This window comes from Pteropus medius, unplaced genomic scaffold, assembly GCF_902729225.1.
Source record: "Pteropus medius unplaced genomic scaffold, Ma_sr-lr_union100, whole genome shotgun sequence".
Classification (NCBI taxonomy): domain Eukaryota; kingdom Metazoa; phylum Chordata; class Mammalia; order Chiroptera; family Pteropodidae; genus Pteropus; species Pteropus medius.
In genome coordinates this window covers 37,485,359-37,506,486 of record NW_024340849.1, presented here as the reverse complement: position 1 = coordinate 37,506,486, position 21,128 = coordinate 37,485,359, and the positions used below count along the sequence as shown (strand labels likewise).

At 35.3% G+C, this 21,128-nt stretch overlaps 1 protein-coding gene across 8 annotated transcripts in view; it reads right to left on the bottom strand.

The window, feature by feature from the left end:
• OSBPL1A (oxysterol binding protein like 1A) overlaps window positions 1-21,128 on the bottom strand; it is a 190,580-nt gene that overhangs the window by 125,608 nt on the left and 43,844 nt on the right. For all 8 annotated transcript variants that reach the window (XM_039844181.1, XM_039844190.1, XM_039844198.1 and 5 more), the window contains 7 exons: window positions 19,207-19,318; window positions 14,813-14,898; window positions 13,546-13,690; window positions 3,718-3,779; window positions 3,568-3,612; window positions 2,678-2,751; window positions 2,506-2,569 (listed from right to left, as the gene is read on the bottom strand). In XM_039844181.1, coding sequence (XP_039700115.1) covers window positions 2,506-2,569; window positions 2,678-2,751; window positions 3,568-3,612; window positions 3,718-3,779; window positions 13,546-13,690; window positions 14,813-14,898; window positions 19,207-19,318 — 588 coding nt within the window. The remainder of the gene's footprint in view (window positions 1-2,505; window positions 2,570-2,677; window positions 2,752-3,567; window positions 3,613-3,717; window positions 3,780-13,545; window positions 13,691-14,812; window positions 14,899-19,206; window positions 19,319-21,128) is intronic.

Below are 21,128 nucleotides of genomic sequence, written 5' to 3'. Positions count from 1 at the left end.
ACAAACATGAAAAACATAATATAGGTATATTAACAATAAATTTGATAACCTAAAGAAAACGGACAAATTTCTTGAAAGGCAAAAATTACAAACACTAATCTAAAAAAAAAAAAAAACCCAAAATTTGAATAGTCCTATAGCAATTAAAGAAATTTGTAATTATAACCCTTCCCACAAAAAAAAAACAAAAACAAAAACAAAAAACCTCTGGCCCATGTGATGTCACAAGTGAATTCTATCAAGCATTTAAGGAAGAAATAAATAATTCTAAACAACCTCTACCGGAAAACTGAAAAGGAACATTTTCTAATTCATTATATGAGACTAGTATTATTTTGATTCCAACCCCAGATAGAAATATCACAAAGGGAATATAAACCAATATCCACTGTGAACACAGAAGAATTCTTAACAAAATATTAGCAAACAATATATTAAAATAATATATCATGACCAAATAAAATTCATCCCAGCAATATGACAGTTTTATTAACACCCTAAAGTCAATGAAATTAACCATTAATAGCATAAATGAGTAAAACCCCATGATCATTTTAATAATATGAAAAAAACATTTATTGAAATTCAACAGCTTTCTAGGATGAGAGCTTTCAGTAAACTAGGAAATGAAAAGAACTTTCTAAACAAGATTTAGGGCATCTATGAAAAACCTACAGCTAATAATTCAACGATAAAAGGCTCAATGCTTTGTACCTAACAAACAAAACAAGGATGTCGATTTTCACCAATTCTATTTAAAATTGTACTGGAGGTCCTACCTTGTACTATAAAGCTAAGTGAAATAAGCTATTCACAGAAGGTCAAATACTATGCTATTTCACTTATGCGAGGTATCTAGAGTAATCAAATTATGTCATAGACACAAGTAAAATGGTGGCTGCCATTGGCTAGGGGGAGAAAAGGAATGGAGAGTTGTTTAACGGGTACAAAGTTTCAGTATGGGAAGATGAGAAGAGTTCTGGAGATGGATGGTGGTGATGGCTGCAAAAAAATGTGAATGTACTTAACGTCACTGAATTGTACATTTAAAAATTAAGATGGTGTCTACGGCCATGCCACCATGAACAAGCCCAATCCCATCTGATCTCAGAAGCTAAGCAGGATCGGGCCTGGTTAGTATTGGATGGGAGACCACCTAGGAAGACCAGACACTGTAGGTGTAAAAAATAAAAAATAAGAGATTGTAAGCCGAGAAGGTCCTTGCAATCTGTGAGGTCAACTAAGGGTTGCCTTGCCTAAAAAAAAAAAAATTAAGATGGTAAGTTTTATGTTAGGTGTATTTTACCACATTTTATTTAAAACATAAAAACTTTGTAGCTATAAACACCTATATTAGAAAAAAAAATCTCAAATCAATAACCTACGCTTCCATCTAAAGAGACTACACCTTGAACAGGGCCTGCCTTATAGTGGTCAATCAATGAATGCCCGTTAGCTTGTATTGATATGCACAGATATGTACTGATATTCATAAAAGAAGCATTTAAGTAGACATTTGTATAAGAAACAAAAGGTATAAAACAAGGTGAGGCATAACATAGCAGGAGCTAATCAATTCCAGAAAAGTTAAAGATCGAAATATTTTAAAAGGGCAGTGGGAGCAACTTGTTTGTTTTTTTGTTTTACGGTAGAAAAGAATTAGATAAATCTGAGGAAACTGAGGAAACACCTTGGTATTGAGTAGAAGAATCGAGAGTGGGAACAGAAAAGAATGGCCAGGATTACATCAAAAGAAGAAACAAAAAGATTAGATGAGTAACATGAAAAAGAGGTTCCCTGGCCTGGTCTAATGTGAAAGGACGAAGGGGTGTGAGGACTGAAGGGACCAGCTTGTGTCATGAATCTGTACTACTGGAGAATGTGACTACATCTGTGACTCCTTGAGGGGAATTCGGCTGGTCTGACAGTGTTCACACTGAGAAAAGGCAGGTGCTGAGCTCTTAAAAGTGGATGGACAGCCATGGCACGCTGACAACTGAAGGACTTTAAGAAGGAAACAAAGTGTGTCTTGCTCCGGTCTTAGACTAATCTCTAAAGAGGAAAAACTCGCCTTTTCTCCTGGTTGGCAAAAGTAACATAAAACAGCCTGAAGTGAATACGGAGAGCCTAAGAATCCAATTTTGACATAGGCTTTAACTTTAGTACCAGAAAATCTCGCATTGTCCTGATTTACCCTCGTACAAATACACATATACACACACATACATATATGTACAAGCATATATATGTATGACTATATAAATACACACACACGAAATGTTCAAAGCTCCGCATAAATGTTTTCAGATCACTCATCTCTCATCCCACAATGTGTAAAGATAAACAAAAGGTAATTGTAGTTTTAAAACAAAGATTCCTCAAATAAAAACATATATGAGTACTTTCTACCCCAAGATTTACAAGGCAGATTATACAAAAGATTTAGGGCAATCACTTGCAGAACTGATTTCAGGGTTTGAGCAAAATATGCGTGTGTCATCCTACCGTGCACACTGCTTGAGTTAGGTGTTTGCATCCCTGGCGATAAATATTACGGACTGCATCAGGCCTTCAAAATAAATGTTAAATTATCAAGGTAAAAGGAAAAGAGATAAGTGAAAACATTTCATCTTTCAAAATTTAGATGTTGAAATTGAATGAGGATCATAAAACTTACTGTTTCCTATACCACGAAAGGACTCCATGTTCTAACACTATCCAGAATAATCTCCAGCCAAAAAATCTTGAACTCTAAGGAAAAAATGACAAAGATTTTTCCAAACTGACACATCTAGATTCAAGTACTTGATTGATGAGAAGTAATTAAGTTATGATAGTTCTATCTGAGTCTTTCAACTAAACAGTAATACTGAACATTAAAAAATGATCAAACATGAACTTAGGTACCAGGTGCAATAATGAAAACATACCACTACAGGGTGACAAGAACAGAAGAAATGCCACACTGATAAGATCAACGATAAACACAGTTTATAGTTCTGACAATATTGTTCAGGGATATTTACAGGAAATATATAGTTGTGGGCTTCAAAGACAATTTCCTCAAAGTCCTGAATGAACTTCTAAAAAAAGAGAATTATCCTATATTTATTTTATACAATATAAGCATACATGCACAAAAATATATAGAGGGAGTTCTTAAAAGTGCAGAAGAAATTACATGCTCTAAAATAGTTAGTTATGGAAAATAACTCTAAAACAGAAATTTGTAGAATGAGCTCTGTGACAATTCAAATATTAAATTCTTCCTACGTCCTCCAAGGTTCAATGTTCATAACAAAAATAATACTACAGTTCTATGATTAAGAAAAAATGTATTTTCTCCCACTCTGTTCTGTGTAAACTTGGTCACCTAAAAGTGTTAGACAGTAACTGCTACAAGTGGACACCTAACGAAGTCCAGCAATACTAAACTGGCTGCACTAAAAATCCAAGAAAGATTAAATCACATGTACTTCAGAAATAATCTTTTAAAAATTTTAACAGAAATGGAACACCTGAGGAGTCTTCTTTCCAGTTTGTAATTAAAAAACCATTCAAACCTACCTTCCAGAGAGGGCCTTCATACCGTTTCAATGCTTTGTAGAGGATCTATTGAAAAACGTATTTTCATTAAAAATGCATCTATATATTTTAAGAATTCAATTTTTTCCCTAAAAATTACTATATAAATGTAATCCACTAATTACTACATACCTTATTACCAACAAGAATGTGTTTCACTTCAGCGGCCTGGGCAAGGTCAAGGGGCTTCTGATCTGTGTAAAATATAAGGAAAAAAGCCACTGAGAGCTTAACTGACACTGCAATTGCATTATAATATTCTCTCATTATTCTATCAATTACACCTTTTTCTTCTCTCCTGAAATTACCTACCTAAAATTGCCATCTCAATCATTTACAGCCTCCTTTTCAGTAGCTAACTATTAAACCAACTATTAAATCAGATTAACCACAGAACACTCTGTACAGGTTCTGTGATCATTCAAGCTTTCTTGCCTTAAGTCACTGCATTAGTTTCCTATGGCTGCTGTAACAAATTGCCACACCTTATTGGCTTAAAAGAACACATACTTCTCTTACAGTTCTAGAATTTGGAAGTCAGAAATGGGTCTCATGGGGCTAAAGTCAAGGTGTCAGCAGGACTGCATTTCTTTTGGAGACTCTAGGGGAGAATGTTTCCCTGCCTTTTCCAGCTTCTAAAGGCCACCTACATACATCTTTTGACTTGTGGTCCCTCTCTCCACCTGCAAAGTGCATCGTTCCAGCCTCTGTTTCTATTTTCACATTCTCTCTTGAGATATTCTGATCCTCCTGCCTCCTCCCTATAAGGACCCTTGTCATTATACTAGGCCCACCTGAATAATTCAGAATTATTACCCTACCTCAACATACTTAACTAATCTTATCTTTCGGGACCATTTTCAGCCTAGCACAGCCGCTCTTAAGTTACTTCACTGGAGGACAGATAGTAGAGACAACTCAGAAGCTAAGGTTGTGATGGTCTACCATTGAGGATAAAAGGAAAACATGACAATGAAAAATGAAACCAGCAAGATATTATAGTAACTTTCTCAAGCTTATATGTGCAAGCACTGTATGTTTTGCCAAGCGACAACAAAAGCACAATTTGTTTATATCGAAGTTACTTATTGAGTTCTGAAGTGAGCAGGCCACTATATGAAGGACATAAAGCGAAAAAAATCATCATCTCTTAACCTCGGGTAGCTTCTAATTGCTAGAGAAAACAAAAGCCACACATAAAAATTTAAAACAAAAAGTAGCCCTTCTAAAATAGCATATCAAACTGGAACTCTGTTTATGCAGTAAGGTGATATATTCTACAAGTAACCTTTTTTTTTTTAAACTATATTATTATTTTATTATTGAAGAGTCCACTTCTGTGACTGCCATGAAGCCCAGGTGGGGTTAACAGTGACCTGTTCTGGAGGTAACTATACCTCACTCTGGACTTTCTGGTTATAATCATTGTCTTCTCTACCTCAACTGAAGACTCAGACTCATGAGGCCTCACTCCCTGCCATCCTATTCCTGGAAGAGGCCAAGGCCATCTTCAGAGGAAGCTTTTTCAGAGAAGACAACTTTGTCTTCCCAGAAGACAACAGTCTTTGCTTTGATATAATGAGGCAGACGGCAACCCCAAACCACAGACAGGTTGGGACCTGAGCAGGCTTTAATGTACAATAACTGTTTTATAAATACCAAACACTTGATGATATGTGTTGGCAATTTTTTTGTATAAATATCTCCTAATGAGAGTCTATTACGCACCAATTAACATTTTACGCACTGGGGATTCGGCGGTGAACATGACAGAAACAAAGCGGGGGCCGACAGAAAAAGGGAAAGACAGAGAATAAATTAAGAAAAAAGGATATAGAGCAGATAATAAACCCTGACAATATTTTGTCAATATGCCTATATTTTTTAAGTAAATGAACAACAGAATGACTGCAATACCACTTTAAATTGTAGGTTGGGGAACTAATCAGGGTAAGCCTGTGAGGTAGCGATGTTTAAAAATTTGAAAGGAAGAATTCGGCTTCATGAAAATATAGGGGAAGGGCAGCCCAGCAGAGGGAACAGCTAACGCAAAGGCCTTGTAGGAACAATTTAGTGGGCAAGAGATACAGTTAGAGAAGTAGAGATAGCCACGTTATGTAACGGCTTCGTAGGTCAGACCTTTGCAAGCCCGTATAAGTTGTCAAAGTGTTTAAAAATTTTTTTATAAGAATAACTGGGGAAATGTAAACTTTGGCAATTTGATGATTTTGAGATATTATTTTAATATTAATAACAGGATAACATTAGCACGCTACGTTTAATAGGTCTATTGATATAATTCACATACCATACAATTCCTCCATTTAAAGTGTACAATTTGATGCCTTTAAGAAGTGGTCCCCAACCTTTTTGGCACCAGGAACCAGTGCCTCTATGAGAATCTAAAGCCTGATGATCTGAGGTAGAGCTGAGGTGGTGATGCTAGCGCTGGGGAGCAGCTACAAATACAGATGGAACTATGCTTGCTTGCCCGCCGCTCACCTCTTGCTCTAGGCCAGTGCCTAACAGGCCGCAGACCGGTATTAGCCCACAGCCTGGGGTTTGGGGGGCACTCCTGCTTTTAAATATATATTCAGAGTTCTGCAATTATCACATGTGGTTATGGTTTTCTTAAAGGAATGCTTATCTTTATAAATATAAGAAAGTATTTATAGATGAAATAACATGTTATTCAGATAGTGATCATTACTGATAATTCCTGAAAGAGGGTGATGAGTACATCAATTATACGATTCTGTTTTTTTAAGCTTGGATAATTTCTAAATTCTTTTTTAAAAAGATCACTGTGGCTACTGTGTAGAAAATGGCTTGTAAAAGTGGGCAAGAGAAAAGCAACGGTTAGTCATAAAGCAATAGTAACTGTCTAGGTGGCAGATACTGGTGGCTTGTACTAGACAGTCAGTAAAATGGACACAGTAGAGAATATGGAGACAAATTCATGGGTTTGAGATTTCAGAAGCAGATTTGCAGAATTGCTGATGGGTGAAACTAAGGCTATTTTTTATTTAGTGGAGAAAAACCTTTTAAAAATGTTAACTGAGAAATTAATAATCATTTTAGGTTTTTCTACTAGGACATAGGAAGATGTCTTATAAAAAGGCCTGCCAACTCTGTTATTTTCATTCTATCTATAGAGCATTTGAGAAATTATTCCTTTAAGCAGAGAGGATGACAATATGATTTCTTTCATAGAATTCTGCCCTAATACCAAAAATAAATTCTGAACTCCTGCCAACTAGCTGAATTCCCAGTAAAGAGCCCTCATTTCTGAATTCAATGCCAAAAGTGCCTGTCACACAGTAAAAATTCAACAAAATGCTTTTGAACTGAATGAAATAGCCTCCCTACCCGGATGGGCACCATAACTAGTCATTTCAAAATTGCACTATATCTCCTATCGACCACAACAAAATAAAAAACAAGAATGAGCCAATACTTTGCATAATATAAATTTGTTCTTTCATGAGAAAACTAAATAAAACTATCAACAATCCTCAAATTAATTTACATAGAATGCAACTCCAATTAAATACCAACAGTGTTTTTACTAAGAATGTACAAAAGTTATTTTAGATGCCATCTGGAAGAATAAACAGATAAAAAGGTCCAAAATATCCTCAAAAAAGAAGAGTGGTAAGGGGAAACCTTATCAGACATTAACACTTTACAAAAATAATCATTAAAAGTGCAATATTGGCAAAAGAAAAAAAAAAGATGAGGCAATGCAAAAGATCAGAAAACACAAAAAAGAAAATTCTTCAAATGTATGAGCAGGGCATAACAAAACAACGGAAGGGGAAAGATTGCTTGATAAAGGATAAGTGTAAAGACAAATGATTAGCAAATGTCTCACATCCTAACATACACTGTCACATCTTTTCCTGTTCGAACCCTCCAACCACACCCACAAACAGGGCTGGGCCTCTAGCTACTTTTCTGAAGTTACTTAGCTCCTCCACCTGCCCTGCTCTGGGCACCCTAGCAGCTTTCTTCTTCAAATATTCCAAGTGCTTGCCTAACCCAGAGCTTTCGCACTAGCTTGTCCTTTGCTTTCAATGCTCTTCGGCCAAGTATCCTCAGGGCCACTTCTTTACTCAATTCAGCACTTCCCTCTGTCACTTCAGAGAGGCCTTCCCACCCAGAACAGTAGCTTCCCGCTGCCATCACTCCCTATCCCCTTCATCCTATTGTATTTTTCTGTACCTTATAGCCTGATGTTACACATGCATTTATGTTTTGTTTATCTCCTCCCATCAGAATATAAGCTCCAAGAGCACGGGACTGTTAGGTTTTCTTCACTACTGGACATCCAGCGCATATAACAGTTCTTGGCATACAAGTCTCAGAATTTGACAAATAAATGAAATGTGATTAAGAAAAATTAGGAAAAAAACAGAATCAAATACATATTTACCAAATCTCTAAGAAGTGTTTGAAGAAATCAAAGAGGACAAATTTAATTAAAAATTTTAAACATCCTTGTTTAAAAAAAAAAAGACTAAGAAAATTCAATCATAGAAAAAATACAGAAATAATTGTTGTCCCTATCACTGGAGTTTTGGGGGAAAAATATTATATCTATGTAAAATACTACTATCCAGAAGGTGAGCCATGAAAGCTTCCAGGGACAATATGGAAAAACTGTCAATGCTTCATAAAAAGCAGGATTTTAATATGTCAATTCTACTTACAAGACATAAACTAAAAGTAGTAGCAGACACTTTGAGGTGTTTGCCATACCAACCCTTTCACCATTCTCTGAGTACTGCCATTCCCATACCCACCAAGGAATGGCCCTAGTAGCCACGTTTGTATCATATGGCCCTGTCCCCACTATCTGGCCTGACAGTTCCAGAGACAGACATCTAACACAAGTGGGTACCATCAGATTATTTCCCATTGAAATTTTGAATTGAGGGTAGGAGATCCTGGTCCATAGAGGAACAGGGCAACCATCTTCCATCATGTACGCTAAAAAACAAAAACAAAAAAAGCTGATCTGCTAAGAGATTGAAATGAGAGACTGTGCAATGAGAGAAAGACACACATACAGTAAGTGGCAGCATTCTTGGTTCCTAACAGCTTCCTGGTTCCTGACAGCTTCCTGGTTCCTGATTCCATCCCTTCTGATGCCTAACAGCATTTCCTGCTTTGGAATACCATGAGATACCTCTGTATTCTTATATTAATAATACATGGCCTTTTTTTGCTTATACTCGAGTTGGTATCTGTTACTTAAAACTTAAAAAAAAAAAATCTAACAAAGAACAGATTAGTGGTTGCCAGAGGCAAGAGGTGGGGGGTTAGGCAAAATGGGTGAAGAGGATCAAAAGGTACAAACTTCCAGTTATAAAATAAATAGGTCATAGGAATGTAGTGTACAGTATGAGGACTATAATTAATAATACTATACTGCATATTTGAAAATTGCTAAGAGTAAATCTTAAAAGTTCTCATCGCAAAAAAAATTTATTACTGTATGGTGATGGATATTAACCATGACTCATTGTTGCAATGGTGATCAAAATGGTGATCATTTTGCAATATATACAAATACCAAATCATTATGTTATACACCTCAAATTAACATATCATATGTCAATAAAAAAGTGAGAAACTTAACAAAGAATGCTCTGAGAACAATCCATTTTTAAAAAGCTAGTCTACCATAAAATGTTAACAACTAAAAACTTACTCTTTGAATGTTTGTACTATAGGTGATCACACTTTTTTGGTGTCTTTATTTTCCTCACTTCAAGCATAAATAAGCATTAGTTTTGCAATTTTAAAATGCTCTAAAATAGGTATGAAGATAGATTAGGATATACAATATGCCAAAGTAACAGACGTTGTATTTTGGTAATCTGTGTTTTTCCTCTATTTTTAAAACTTTCTATAATGCAGATATTACTTTTATGATTTAAAATATATACATACTTTTTCAAAAGGTGCCATCTTGACTTTTTTTCAAGGACACTTTAACAGGAATATTCAACTTTGGTTACTTATATAAACTACAGGGTAAAAATATATTTGAACACCAATAAAAACTTTCTCTCATGTACAGGGACTTTGCCACTATCCTGATCCAAGTCAACATCATCTCTCACCCTGATTATTCCAATAGTCTCTTAACTGCTATCCATTTTTCCACCTTGCCTTCTAGAATCTATTCTCCTCACAATAACCAGAGTGATCACTTTTTATAACAGAAGTCAGATCATATCACTGCTCCACTCTAAACCCTGCCACATCTTCCCATCTAACACTGAGTCAAAGCCAAAATTCTTACAACAGCCCACAAAGTCTTTCATGATTCAGTTCCCATCGCTTCTCTAATCTCCACCTCCATTTCCCATCTCTCACTCTGCTCTGGACAGACCAGCCTCCTTGCTTTTTCTGACACACGTACACTCCAACCTGTTTCCTCTGTCTGGAACCATGCTCATCTCCCACATATTGGCACGCCTTGCTCCCCCACTTCGAGTCTTAAATAGTGTACCAGAGAGCTTCTTGTCACCCTTTACAAAGTAGCAATCTTCTATACACCCATCACACTCCTGATCGATCCCCTTTTCCTCTCTCATAGCAATTATCACATCTGACATATTAAATATTTGCTTTTTACTGGCCCTCCCCTATTAAGATGTAAGCTCCATGAAAGTGCGACTTTGCCTGTTTTCGGTTTTGTTCTTCGCTGATCTAGATTCACATCCAAGAATGGTATCAGGCACATAAACACTCAATAAATATTTGCTGAATATGTGTTTTACTTACTATAAACTCATAATTAGTCTTTTTATGCAGCAGAACAAGCCCCGCTGCTTCTCTTCCCCTTTAAAATTCTCTGCCCCGGGCTTTTCTGTATAAATGTACAATCAGCTAGTCAAGTTCTGTGAAAACCCTTTGAGGATTCTAGGTGAAATTGCTTTGAATTTATAAATTAATTTGGGGAGAACTATTAGCTTTTCAGTGCTGAGTTTTCCCCACCAAAACCATAGTTGATCTCTCCATTTTTTAGGACTTTTTTGTCTTTCAGTTATATTTATAATTGCTCCCATAAAAAATTAAGCATCTTTTATCAAATATGTTTCTTTTTTCTGCTGTTACCAAAGCATTACCTTTTCAAAAATTATATTTTTGTCACAATAAAATCATCGAGCTCTTTATCTATTGTCTTGGTCTTCTTTATCCTAAACATGCTGAAATTTCTCTTTCCCTAAAACATCTTCTACTTGGCCAAGGAGCCAGTCTTTCTGCCCTTAAATATGACAAAGTAGAAGGTAAGTAATACTGCCTCAGTTTTTTCCTTTCCTACTCAATCCTTAACCCCTAACCTAGCTTTTGCTCAACTGCCCAATGAAAATTGCTTTCAGAAAGGACCACTTAGCACTGTGTGACTGGTTTCCATAGCCTTTTCTTAATGTTTATCTTCCTCAGTCTAAGTTGCACATTATAATGAAAACGTCCTACTCCTTACTCTGTATTTTATCTCTTCCTTTGGCTTCCATGGACCTAGTATTTCCCTCATGTCTCCTGAGTGCTTCCTCTTCTCCATCCCTCAATTTCTCTTCCTTCATTCCATATATCTAAGAGATAAAGGAAAAGAATCTCTAGGTAAGAGTTTGAGCTAACTCCTGAAGTGAGACTAGGGTATACCAGGTCAGACAGAGAGAAGAGCATATGCAGGGTGAGGGCTGCATGGTTAACCAGAGAGCCTCAAATAGTTGGTATGTCTAGAGCTGCACTGTCCAATACGGTGACACTAATCATACTATTCAGTACTTGAAATGTAGCTAGTCCAAACTGAGATGTGCTGTTAAGTGTAAAATACACACCAGATTTCAAAGACAGCACGAAAAAGGAATGTAAAATCTCCTTGATAGTACTTTTTATTGATTATGAGTTGACATGGTATTTTCGATATATTTAAATAAAATTCATTATTAAGATTCATTTCATCTGTTTCTTTTTCTTTTGTGAATGTGGCTACTAGAAAACTCGAAATTACATGTGTGGCTCATTATATATCTACTGGGTAGTGCCAGTCTAGAGCATAAGGGCCAGTCAAAGGAAGAGATTCTATCATTAATTTTCTTTCTTCTTTCTACTCCCACTGATGTCAGTACAATTCAAGTACTAATTACTTCTCATCTAAAACCACTTCAGTGGTCCTACCAATCCCTCCCTAAAGTCATGGGCCTGTCACAACCTATGTTAGATACTTAACCATATTAACCTTTTTAAAGCACCTCATCCCTCCACTACTCGCCTATTTCTTCTTCATGGTATCCCGACTTTGCAAATTAAGGGGTAAACAGTCTGGCATTTCAAGGCTTTCCACTATACAAGCCTAATCTGCATTTATAGGATTACCTAATATTATTCCATTCACATACTTGGATGCGCAAAGCTGGGGCTGTCACCTAAAATCGACTTACATTTTTCATCTTACTGCCTTTGCTCATCATCTTCCCTCTGCTTGGAATGCCCTTTCTCAAATTTCTGTTGATCAGTCTTACTAGATAATAATGGTATTGTTTATATTATTAAAGAGAAAACATATTGGGAGAGGGCTTTGTTAAAGATATCAACTGAAGTATTTAGAGATGATTTTTTTAAGTCCTACTAGGACTTCGGGGTCTATATCAAATATCTATTTCTTCATGAAGGTATTTCTAATTACTCAAACCTTCGATAAACATGCAACATGTAGATGTCACATACTATATACATTACTCTAGGCGCTGGGTAAACTAGACAGTGAAATATTAGCTCTGCCCTTAAGAGTTCAGTCTCATCGGAGACAGCTACATAAGCCAACAGTTACCATGGAGTATGATTTAGGCTACTATAGAGATGAACACAAGGTCCTTTAGGACTACTGACAAGTCCTAATCCAGGTTGGTGACAGGCAGAGGGAAGTATCCTAAAAAGTGATGTGTGAAGACCCTAATGGGACATTCCCCTTTGGATATGCAAGACCCCTTCTGCAGCTTCTCTTCTGATTATTTAATTCCGTCTTTGATACTATCATGCATGTACAGTTGACAGTCATTATCTATAGATTCCATATTTGCAAATTCACCTATTGCTGAAATTTATTTATAACTCCAAAATCAATACTCATGGAAATTTCTCAGTCATTCCCAGGCATGCCCAAAGTGGAGAAACATTTGAGTCTTCTGGTGTACACATTCCTGGCTGAGGCAGAACAAGGTGATCTCTACCTTCTTGTTTCAGCTCTCATACTGTAAACAAATGTCCTCATCACAGTCTATCTAGTGACACATTTTTCACATTTCTGGCTTTTTATTTATAATTTTGCTGTTGAAACTAGCTGCCAAGCATACTGTGAAGTGTTGTCTAGTTCGTAAGCACAAGAAGGCTATGATGTGTCATACAGAGAATATCTGTTACATAAGCTTTGTTCAGACATAAGTTATAGAGCTGTTGGCAGTGAGCTCAGCATTAATGAATCAATAATATACATTAAATAAGGTGTGTAAACAGAAACGCACATAAAATGAGGTTATGTAATGATCACTAGGCAAAAATATTGTATCCAGGGACTTGCAGGAACCTAACTCTGTACTTCTCCTAGGAACAAGGGATCAATATTCACTAATTCAGTGTTCATGACAACTTTATAGAACATAAGTAATGCAAATAATGAGAACCAATTGTACTTTTCTTTCCCTTGAGGGTAGAAAGCTTAGTCATCATTACGGCCTCCTATGGAGGAGGCAGCATTAAACATTTAGGTTTTAACTGGGAAGTAAATTAATAAGTTTATTAATGCCTTGACTTCAAAATTAAGTAAGAACCATACAGTTTAACAAAAGTTGGATAGTAAAATAAAACACTTAATTTTATATGGCACTGACTTCTTTTTATAACTTCAGAATGACCAACAACGGCTTTCACCAACATTCTTACCATTTTTGTTCTTCAGATTAGGGTCTGCTCCACTTTTCAGAAGCTTTAAGGCACATTGCTTATGAGCCCGGTAAGCTGCACAATGCAAGGGTGTATTTCCTAACTGATCCGAACAGTTAACATCAGGAGGATTGGGCTTGTTGAGCTAACAAGAAATGCAATGCAGAATTATATATAAAAGTTAGACTTTCTCCCATAAAACACATGAAGGTATAACAATATTCAGGTAAACCCTCATACTACAGAGCCCGACATACGGCTGGGCCCCTTGACATCTGGACTGGTAGTGGCTTCTTGCTCACTAAACCAGTCAACCCATGTTACTTCCCGTGCTTTTCCTCGAGATGCCATAAAATCTCAGGTTCCACACTCCACTGACAACAGACACCACACAACACACCAGTGCCCCCCACCCACTCCACCCACATTAAGATTTCACTGAGATTGCTCATTCCTGCCAATCTTGCAATTCACACTTGTGACAGTAAAATTACAATCAGTCAACCAGAGACAGTCACTCAAAAGAGTTAAAACCATAAATGTTAAATGTGTAAATGTTGGAAGTTCAACTGAATTCATGTTCCCAACTCATTGCTTTAAAAACTTCTTTAGATAGGCTTCATTTCACAAAGTTAAAAAATGTTTTAGGCACTATATTTGGAATCCAAAGAGGCCTTTCAAATGAGCTGAAATAACTTTAAAGCAAATGGCAAAGCTTGTTGTGAATTTAGAACAAATTTAGAGTCTCATGTTTAATGAGACCATGCAGAAAATGGAAACTAGAAAGTAGGTCTCCTAAGAAAATAAATGAGTAAAGCTTTCAGTCTGTTCTAACATGATATAAATATTCCAAAATACTGTCTCTTCTCTGTATGTTACTTTCTAGAAGCACAGATACCTTTCAGAAGTTATTGTACATCAAAATTAGAGAACCTTATTCCTTTATAGGATCCGATACATTATACTTTGATTTTATACTTTCAGTTTTCCTTATATTAAGTATGTGCCTTGAAAAATCAGATTCTTAATCCATCACGTTTTCAGTAGGGGGTGGAGATGTAAATCAGAAAGTCAGAGAAAAACATCATCATTTAAAATGTAGCCTGTATAAACTAATACCATGCTAAGTGTTTTTAGATATTTAAAGACTTTTCTTCTATAATTATGATCTCAAGTATTTTTGTACCACAATTCTACTAAATTATAAAGTTAACATTAAGCAAAAATTTTCCTAAAGTGTAAAGAAGTCATTTTTTTTTTTTTTTACCAGAGCTGTAAGTTCTGCTGTTTTGCCTTCCCTTGCTGCTGCTAAAAGTAATTCTTCAAGCTTTCTTTGTTGAGTCCTTTCTACAGCTGCAAAAGGAAAACACATATATGTTACTCTATTTCTGGTCAGGATCCTATTAGCAAATTCATTACAAAGGTGTATAACGAATAAGGTGATCATGGTGAGGAAAGCCACAGGTTTTGAATTGTAATTCAAATATAGTTAGACTATTGTTATTCTCATTGCCTTACATTTTAGATTACAGATTTCAACTTATTTCAGGTTTAGATGAATTCATGCTTTCAATTTAAGTATATTGTTAACATACCCATCACAAGTAATTATGAATTACTTTTCTATGCTGAAATACCATCACATACTTGCCTTGGAAAGGTAGATAAGTGAGGACAGAAGGCAGATAAGTGGGGAGAGAGATTCATACCTTCCAGGACCTTAGAGTGTTAAAAGTAATAAGAAATAGCATTGGTAGACAGATGTACAAACCATATAAATGTATTTAGATTTACATATACTTATATACTTCCACGTAAGAATATATATCTCTTTAACAAATGCTATAGCACATACTACGTGCCAAGTGCTATTTAAAGCATTTTAAAAGTATTAAATCCTCATAACTACCCTATGAAGTAAGTGCTCCTATTATCCCGATTTTATAAGAAACTGAGACACCAAGTAGTTAAGGAACTTAACCAAAGTCATAGCCAAGTAGAAGGCATTTATTAAATAGTTAGTAATTATTATGCACTGTTGTTCCAGAAACAATGCATGCCATCACATTTCAACTACAAGGAATATATCTTTTGAATACAGAAACAGCTGACGAAGTTTAGCTTTGTCTTAAGAAATGACTAATATTACTACATACCATCATCTTCTACTCTCACGTTTTTATTTTCACACTCAGTCTATCTCTCTACCTCGGAGAAAGGCGGCCCAGTCTCTACACAGGCTCTCAATGCCTTCTTCTTTTGCTGGGATTCATGCTCTTCAATATTCCCTCACTGGTTCTAAGGCTACTAGACTGTGAGTTCTTTGAGAACAGTTATGTCCTTATCCCTCTTGTACAGACCTCTACTACTGCATGCATTACTCAGAGTGTCATTCATTCCCTCAGTCATTCTTGAAGTCAGCTCTTACTCTCCTGAGGATCTAGGACATCTATGACAGTGCCTGACACAATGCATATTTGGCCAATATTTATTGAATAATCAAATTATGCTTAATAATGTTGGTTCTAGACTTTAGGGAAGTAAAGGGTACCCTAAGTTTCCTTCTACATTGTCTAGACTCATAAATGAAGGAATATAGAGATTTAGAGTTGAAAATCCTGCATATGTTCCTGTTCTATGTTCATTCAGGATACTGAAAAAAGACTTGATTCAGCCAATGAAAAACAAATATTTCAGTTTGGGGAGGTGAGGCTTCTCGAGTGCTGATGATGTTCTGTTCCTTGATGTGGGTGCCATTTACATGGATGTGTTCCATTTGCGAAAACAGCAAGATATACATTAAAGATGCAAACTTTTATCCACGTATTTTATACCTCAATAAATGTTTTTAAAGCAAATATTCCATCCAAAAAATCATTTGTCCTATAAATTTTAAATTTAATATGACTACAGCCTAACTTTTACTATCTTTCTTTTCAATCAGAATCCACAGTTAGTAGAGATCACAGAGATTATGAAGGTTAACTCTATCCTGATGAGACACTTATATACGAGCACAGGTAGGTTAAATAACAATGCACTTGAAATGCAGGCAAGAACTGGGCAAATGTACTTCACTGAGAACAGAAAATCAGCATTTTGCAATCTCTACAGTAATTAGTACTTCAGGCAAGAACTATTAACGAATGCTAAAGCCAGTGATTAAGAATTTATTGTTAAAAAAGGATATTTATATGGTCTCAACTTTTCTCCCCACAGATTAGTTATTACAAAAGGGGGAAGGAACCTTTGCAGTGGACCACCAAAGGATCAGAATTAACAGCAATGGAACAAAATGACATCATCTACCTCCTATATGATATACTCATAAAGGATAAAACCTCACCTACACACTATTCCTGCCAAAAATGATCATCCTAAATATAATTATATGAAAAAAGAAAAACCCAAACTGAGGGGCATCCTATAAACAACTCTATAATTGCCATCCTCATCTAAAAGGTCAAGATCATGAAAGGCATATCATAAGGAATTATTCCAGATAAAAGACGAAAGAGATGTGGTAATTAAATGCAACGTGGGATTCAGGATGGGATCTTGGTTTGAGGGGAAAAAATGCAATAAAAAAAAAACCAACTGGCAAAATGTGAATATAAACTGTGTATTATACAATGTTATTATTACAGTAATGTGAAATTTCCTGAAATTGATATATTATGTAAGAAAATATCTTTGTTCTCAGGAGACACATGCTTAAGTATTTAGTGCTAAAGTATCACTATGCTTGCAAATTACTCCCAAACAGTTCAGCCAAAAAAAAAATTTTTAAGTGAAAAATGACATTCATATATAAAAGTATAAACCACATGTGGCAAAATGTTAATGACTCGTGAAGTTAAGTGAAGGAGATATAAAGTTTTCATTGTACCATTCTTGAAACTTTCCCAGAAGCTGAAAATTTCTCAAAATAAAAAGCCAAATGATAAAAAGGAGGTATTCCTCTCCAGTGCCCGACTAGTAATCTATCCTCCCCCAAATACCTCAAATCATGGGAAACTCACTAAACCTTCCAAGATGACCAAAGCCATTATTACAATAATTCGACCCAAAGAGAACTCCCTGGCACTCCCTCCACTGGGACATCGACTGGCCCTGGTCTGACACAAAGAAGATTTTCCCTCCTTCAATAGCTCCTCAGATACCTGAGTATGATTTTGTTGTGTCTACTGATGTCTTTCTGGGATGAAACATTTCCTGTCTCTACATTCATTACCCTATGATACAGTTTCTGGTGCACCTGTGGTCTTGGTGGGCTATGGATGTTCTCCCTGCAGTCTGACATGCTATCCAGGCTAAGGTGATCTCAAAGCATAATCACACAATTAAGTTTCTACTTCTATTTTCCTGGCTAGGACCATATCATGTGATAAATCATAGTGCTGTAAAGTCAACTAAGCCCTCATCTTTAATGCAATTTGTGTTGGGGTGTGGCTTGGGTTAGAGTATGTCTTTACAACTGGCCACATTAAGTGTCGACTTGTCAGGCTAACCTAACTTTCTAGTCTGTTGGGGGAGTACTTCAGTTGTGTTCTTATCTTGTTACAATTAAAATGACAGAACAAGATCAAAGTACCTCATCATCCGAATTACAATATATTAAAGGGCAGGGATCACTTCTAATATGTTCATTCTCCCCAAATTCACATAACACACAGCCTTATAGAATATGTTACGCGTTGATTTGTTTACTGAAGATGAGAGGGTTCATTTAAAATGCAAGAACAAGCTCAGACTCTGATCTAAAGATGTCAGCCAAGTATACATTATATTGGAGAAAAAGAAAGATTTTAGTTCTTAAGACCAACTGGAAAGTAATAAAAAGCAAGACCTTGGTTTTTATATAGATAAAAGTACTAAAGATTAAAAAATCAACATCCTTTAAATACAAAATTATCTTGCTCCTCTCTGAATTCCAAAGAAACACAGGATATGTGTAAAACTGCCATTCTAATTCAATCTTTATTAATAAAATAGTAATTAGAAAAACCTCTCTTCTCTACCATAGAAATACTACCAAAAGGTAATTACAGCAAAGGTCTGGCCTTTCAGAATATAATCCTAAAGCATGAAGGCCTCCCAATGTAAGCATCAAAATATTTTTGGTTTAAACTATTTTAGAGAAATCCCTCTAAGTTACCACAGATTCTTAGGTCGTAAGTAAAATTTAATCTTTGAAGTTCATAGCAATGAAGCTGATCCATCAAGAAATTACTATTCACTGTTGTTGTACCACAATGAAGTCCTGAGGATAATGGAGCCGGCCATTATCTTCCCCAACAGCAAGTGACTCCCGATAGCTGTGCCTCTTACAAGTTTTGTCCTGCACTTCTGTATTCCTCCATCACTGTGCCTCTAAAGCCTCTCACCCTTACTCTCTCATGTCTCTAGTTTCCTACTTTTAATTCTGTTGGAGATTTGATAACTTGCCATTATGTTGCACAAAGTAACAGTTTAAAAGCTGTGAGGAAACTCTCACACAGATAATTCTGTATCTAATCAATGACTCCCAAATCACATTATCTTTAGAGCGCATGTTCAGTGTCATCTACTTTGTCATCTTAGAAACCATTTCCTCTTATATTCTGGACCTTGCCTATAATTACAGTAAGTGCTATTTATGTTAAGATCCATAATATTTACCTTCAAGCATGCTTCTGATTTCTTTGTCATGAGTGACTTCTTTTGGTGTCTGTCCACTCCCATTAACAACAGTAGTATCAGCGTTATATTCTAAAAGCAGCATTACCAACTCCTGAAAAGGCAGAGAAATTACTTTAGCTATTATTAAACTAAGACTACTGTATTATAGCTCTTTTACAAATTACTAATTGTTACAGAGTTTCCACAACAGAAAAAAGTACGTGTAGGAACTTTTATATCGCTTTGGGTTTTGTCTACAGTAAGTGAATACTAAGTAACTACAATAAGTTGAATACTACAATGCAACTAATTGTAATAATAGTTGATGATTGCCTAAACAATTGCCAGTCCACAATTAACACAGATAACTTTTATAATTGATTTTTTAAATAAATTATCTGGTTGCTTTACCAAATTGATTCATGTAACCAAACTAAATGTGTATGTTAACAAAGCCATTATATAAATTTCAGCAAATAGGACATTCACTTAATATTATTCCTCCAAACTTACAGAAGAAAATAACTTCCCCAACATACCTAGATTTTTTAAGAATTTATATGTTTATAAGAAATAGAACATTATTTTCTAAAGTGATGTAGACTAATAAACTACACAACTATTAAAGGAATAGTTTATAATGAAGCAAACATCTCTTAAAGTCAATATTCAACAATGGAGAATAAAATACATAACTCATATTTACCCTAAGTGGTTAACTGTCCTAGGAATTTCAAACTAATTGGTAATGTGTACAAGTCCAGTAGCAGTGGTTCAGTTCAGTTATATAACTTAACAGGATAGTAGAAATGGAGAAGAATGCAGGTGATTTGCAGGAGAATATTAGAGATCTGATGCTTAATTTTACTGAGCTGTTACTACCAGCTCCTTCTGCTCTTTAGTTCTGCACTAATACAGGATGAAATATAGTGCTAGTCTTACTTCTAGGTTGGTGGTGCAATGATACATATGAAGTGATATCCTATGTCATTACATGTTATGTTTTCCCATGAGATTCATTTTTTCCTTTGGACCAAAAAATTTACTACATTCTTTTAAAAAATTTGAAGTAAAAAAATGCTTAAATAAAATCTAAAAAACGCAGACATAAAGAAAACAAGAGACTGATTGTCCTAGTCATTATATGACCACTATAAACATGTTGGTGTATTTCTTTCTAATCATTTTCCTATGCATAAATTTGATATTTTTTAAACATAATTTTATTTATATAATATAGCTGCTTATGTTATACACCTTTCACCTAATACACCATGTTTTCCAGGATATTATATGGGATCTATAAACACACTTCATGACTGAATATTGTTCTATATAATGTACTACCATATTTTAAAAATAGAAAAATGGTTAAGAAGTCTAATATTTTAATAAAGTGTATTCTTATAAAATATCTTAGCATTCCCTATCATTTTAAAGGTAACAGTTTGGGGGAAGTGTTTTCATATTTTATGTAAAGAGTTCATATTAGTAAAGTCGAACAATCTACAGAATGATAGAAAATACTTACAAATCATACATATATTTGATAAGGGAATTATATCCAGAATATATTGAAAAAATTTTTCTAACAATAACCCAAGAATATCCCAATTTAAAAATGGACAAAGATTAAAATAAACAATCAGAAAAGGAAATTAAGAATAAAATGCTTAGCAATAAACTTAACTGTGGAGACAAAGAACTTATACACTAAAACTACAAACAGCTGAAAGAATTTCATAAAGAAGAAGACATGTAGTGTTCATGGATGGGATGACTTAATATTGTTAAGATGTAAATACTAACCAAAGCAATCTACAAATTCAATGCAAATCTATCAAATCCCAGTAGCTTCTTTTTTTTCCCCCAAAATAAGTAATCTCATCCTAAAATCCATATATAATCTCAAGAGACCCTGA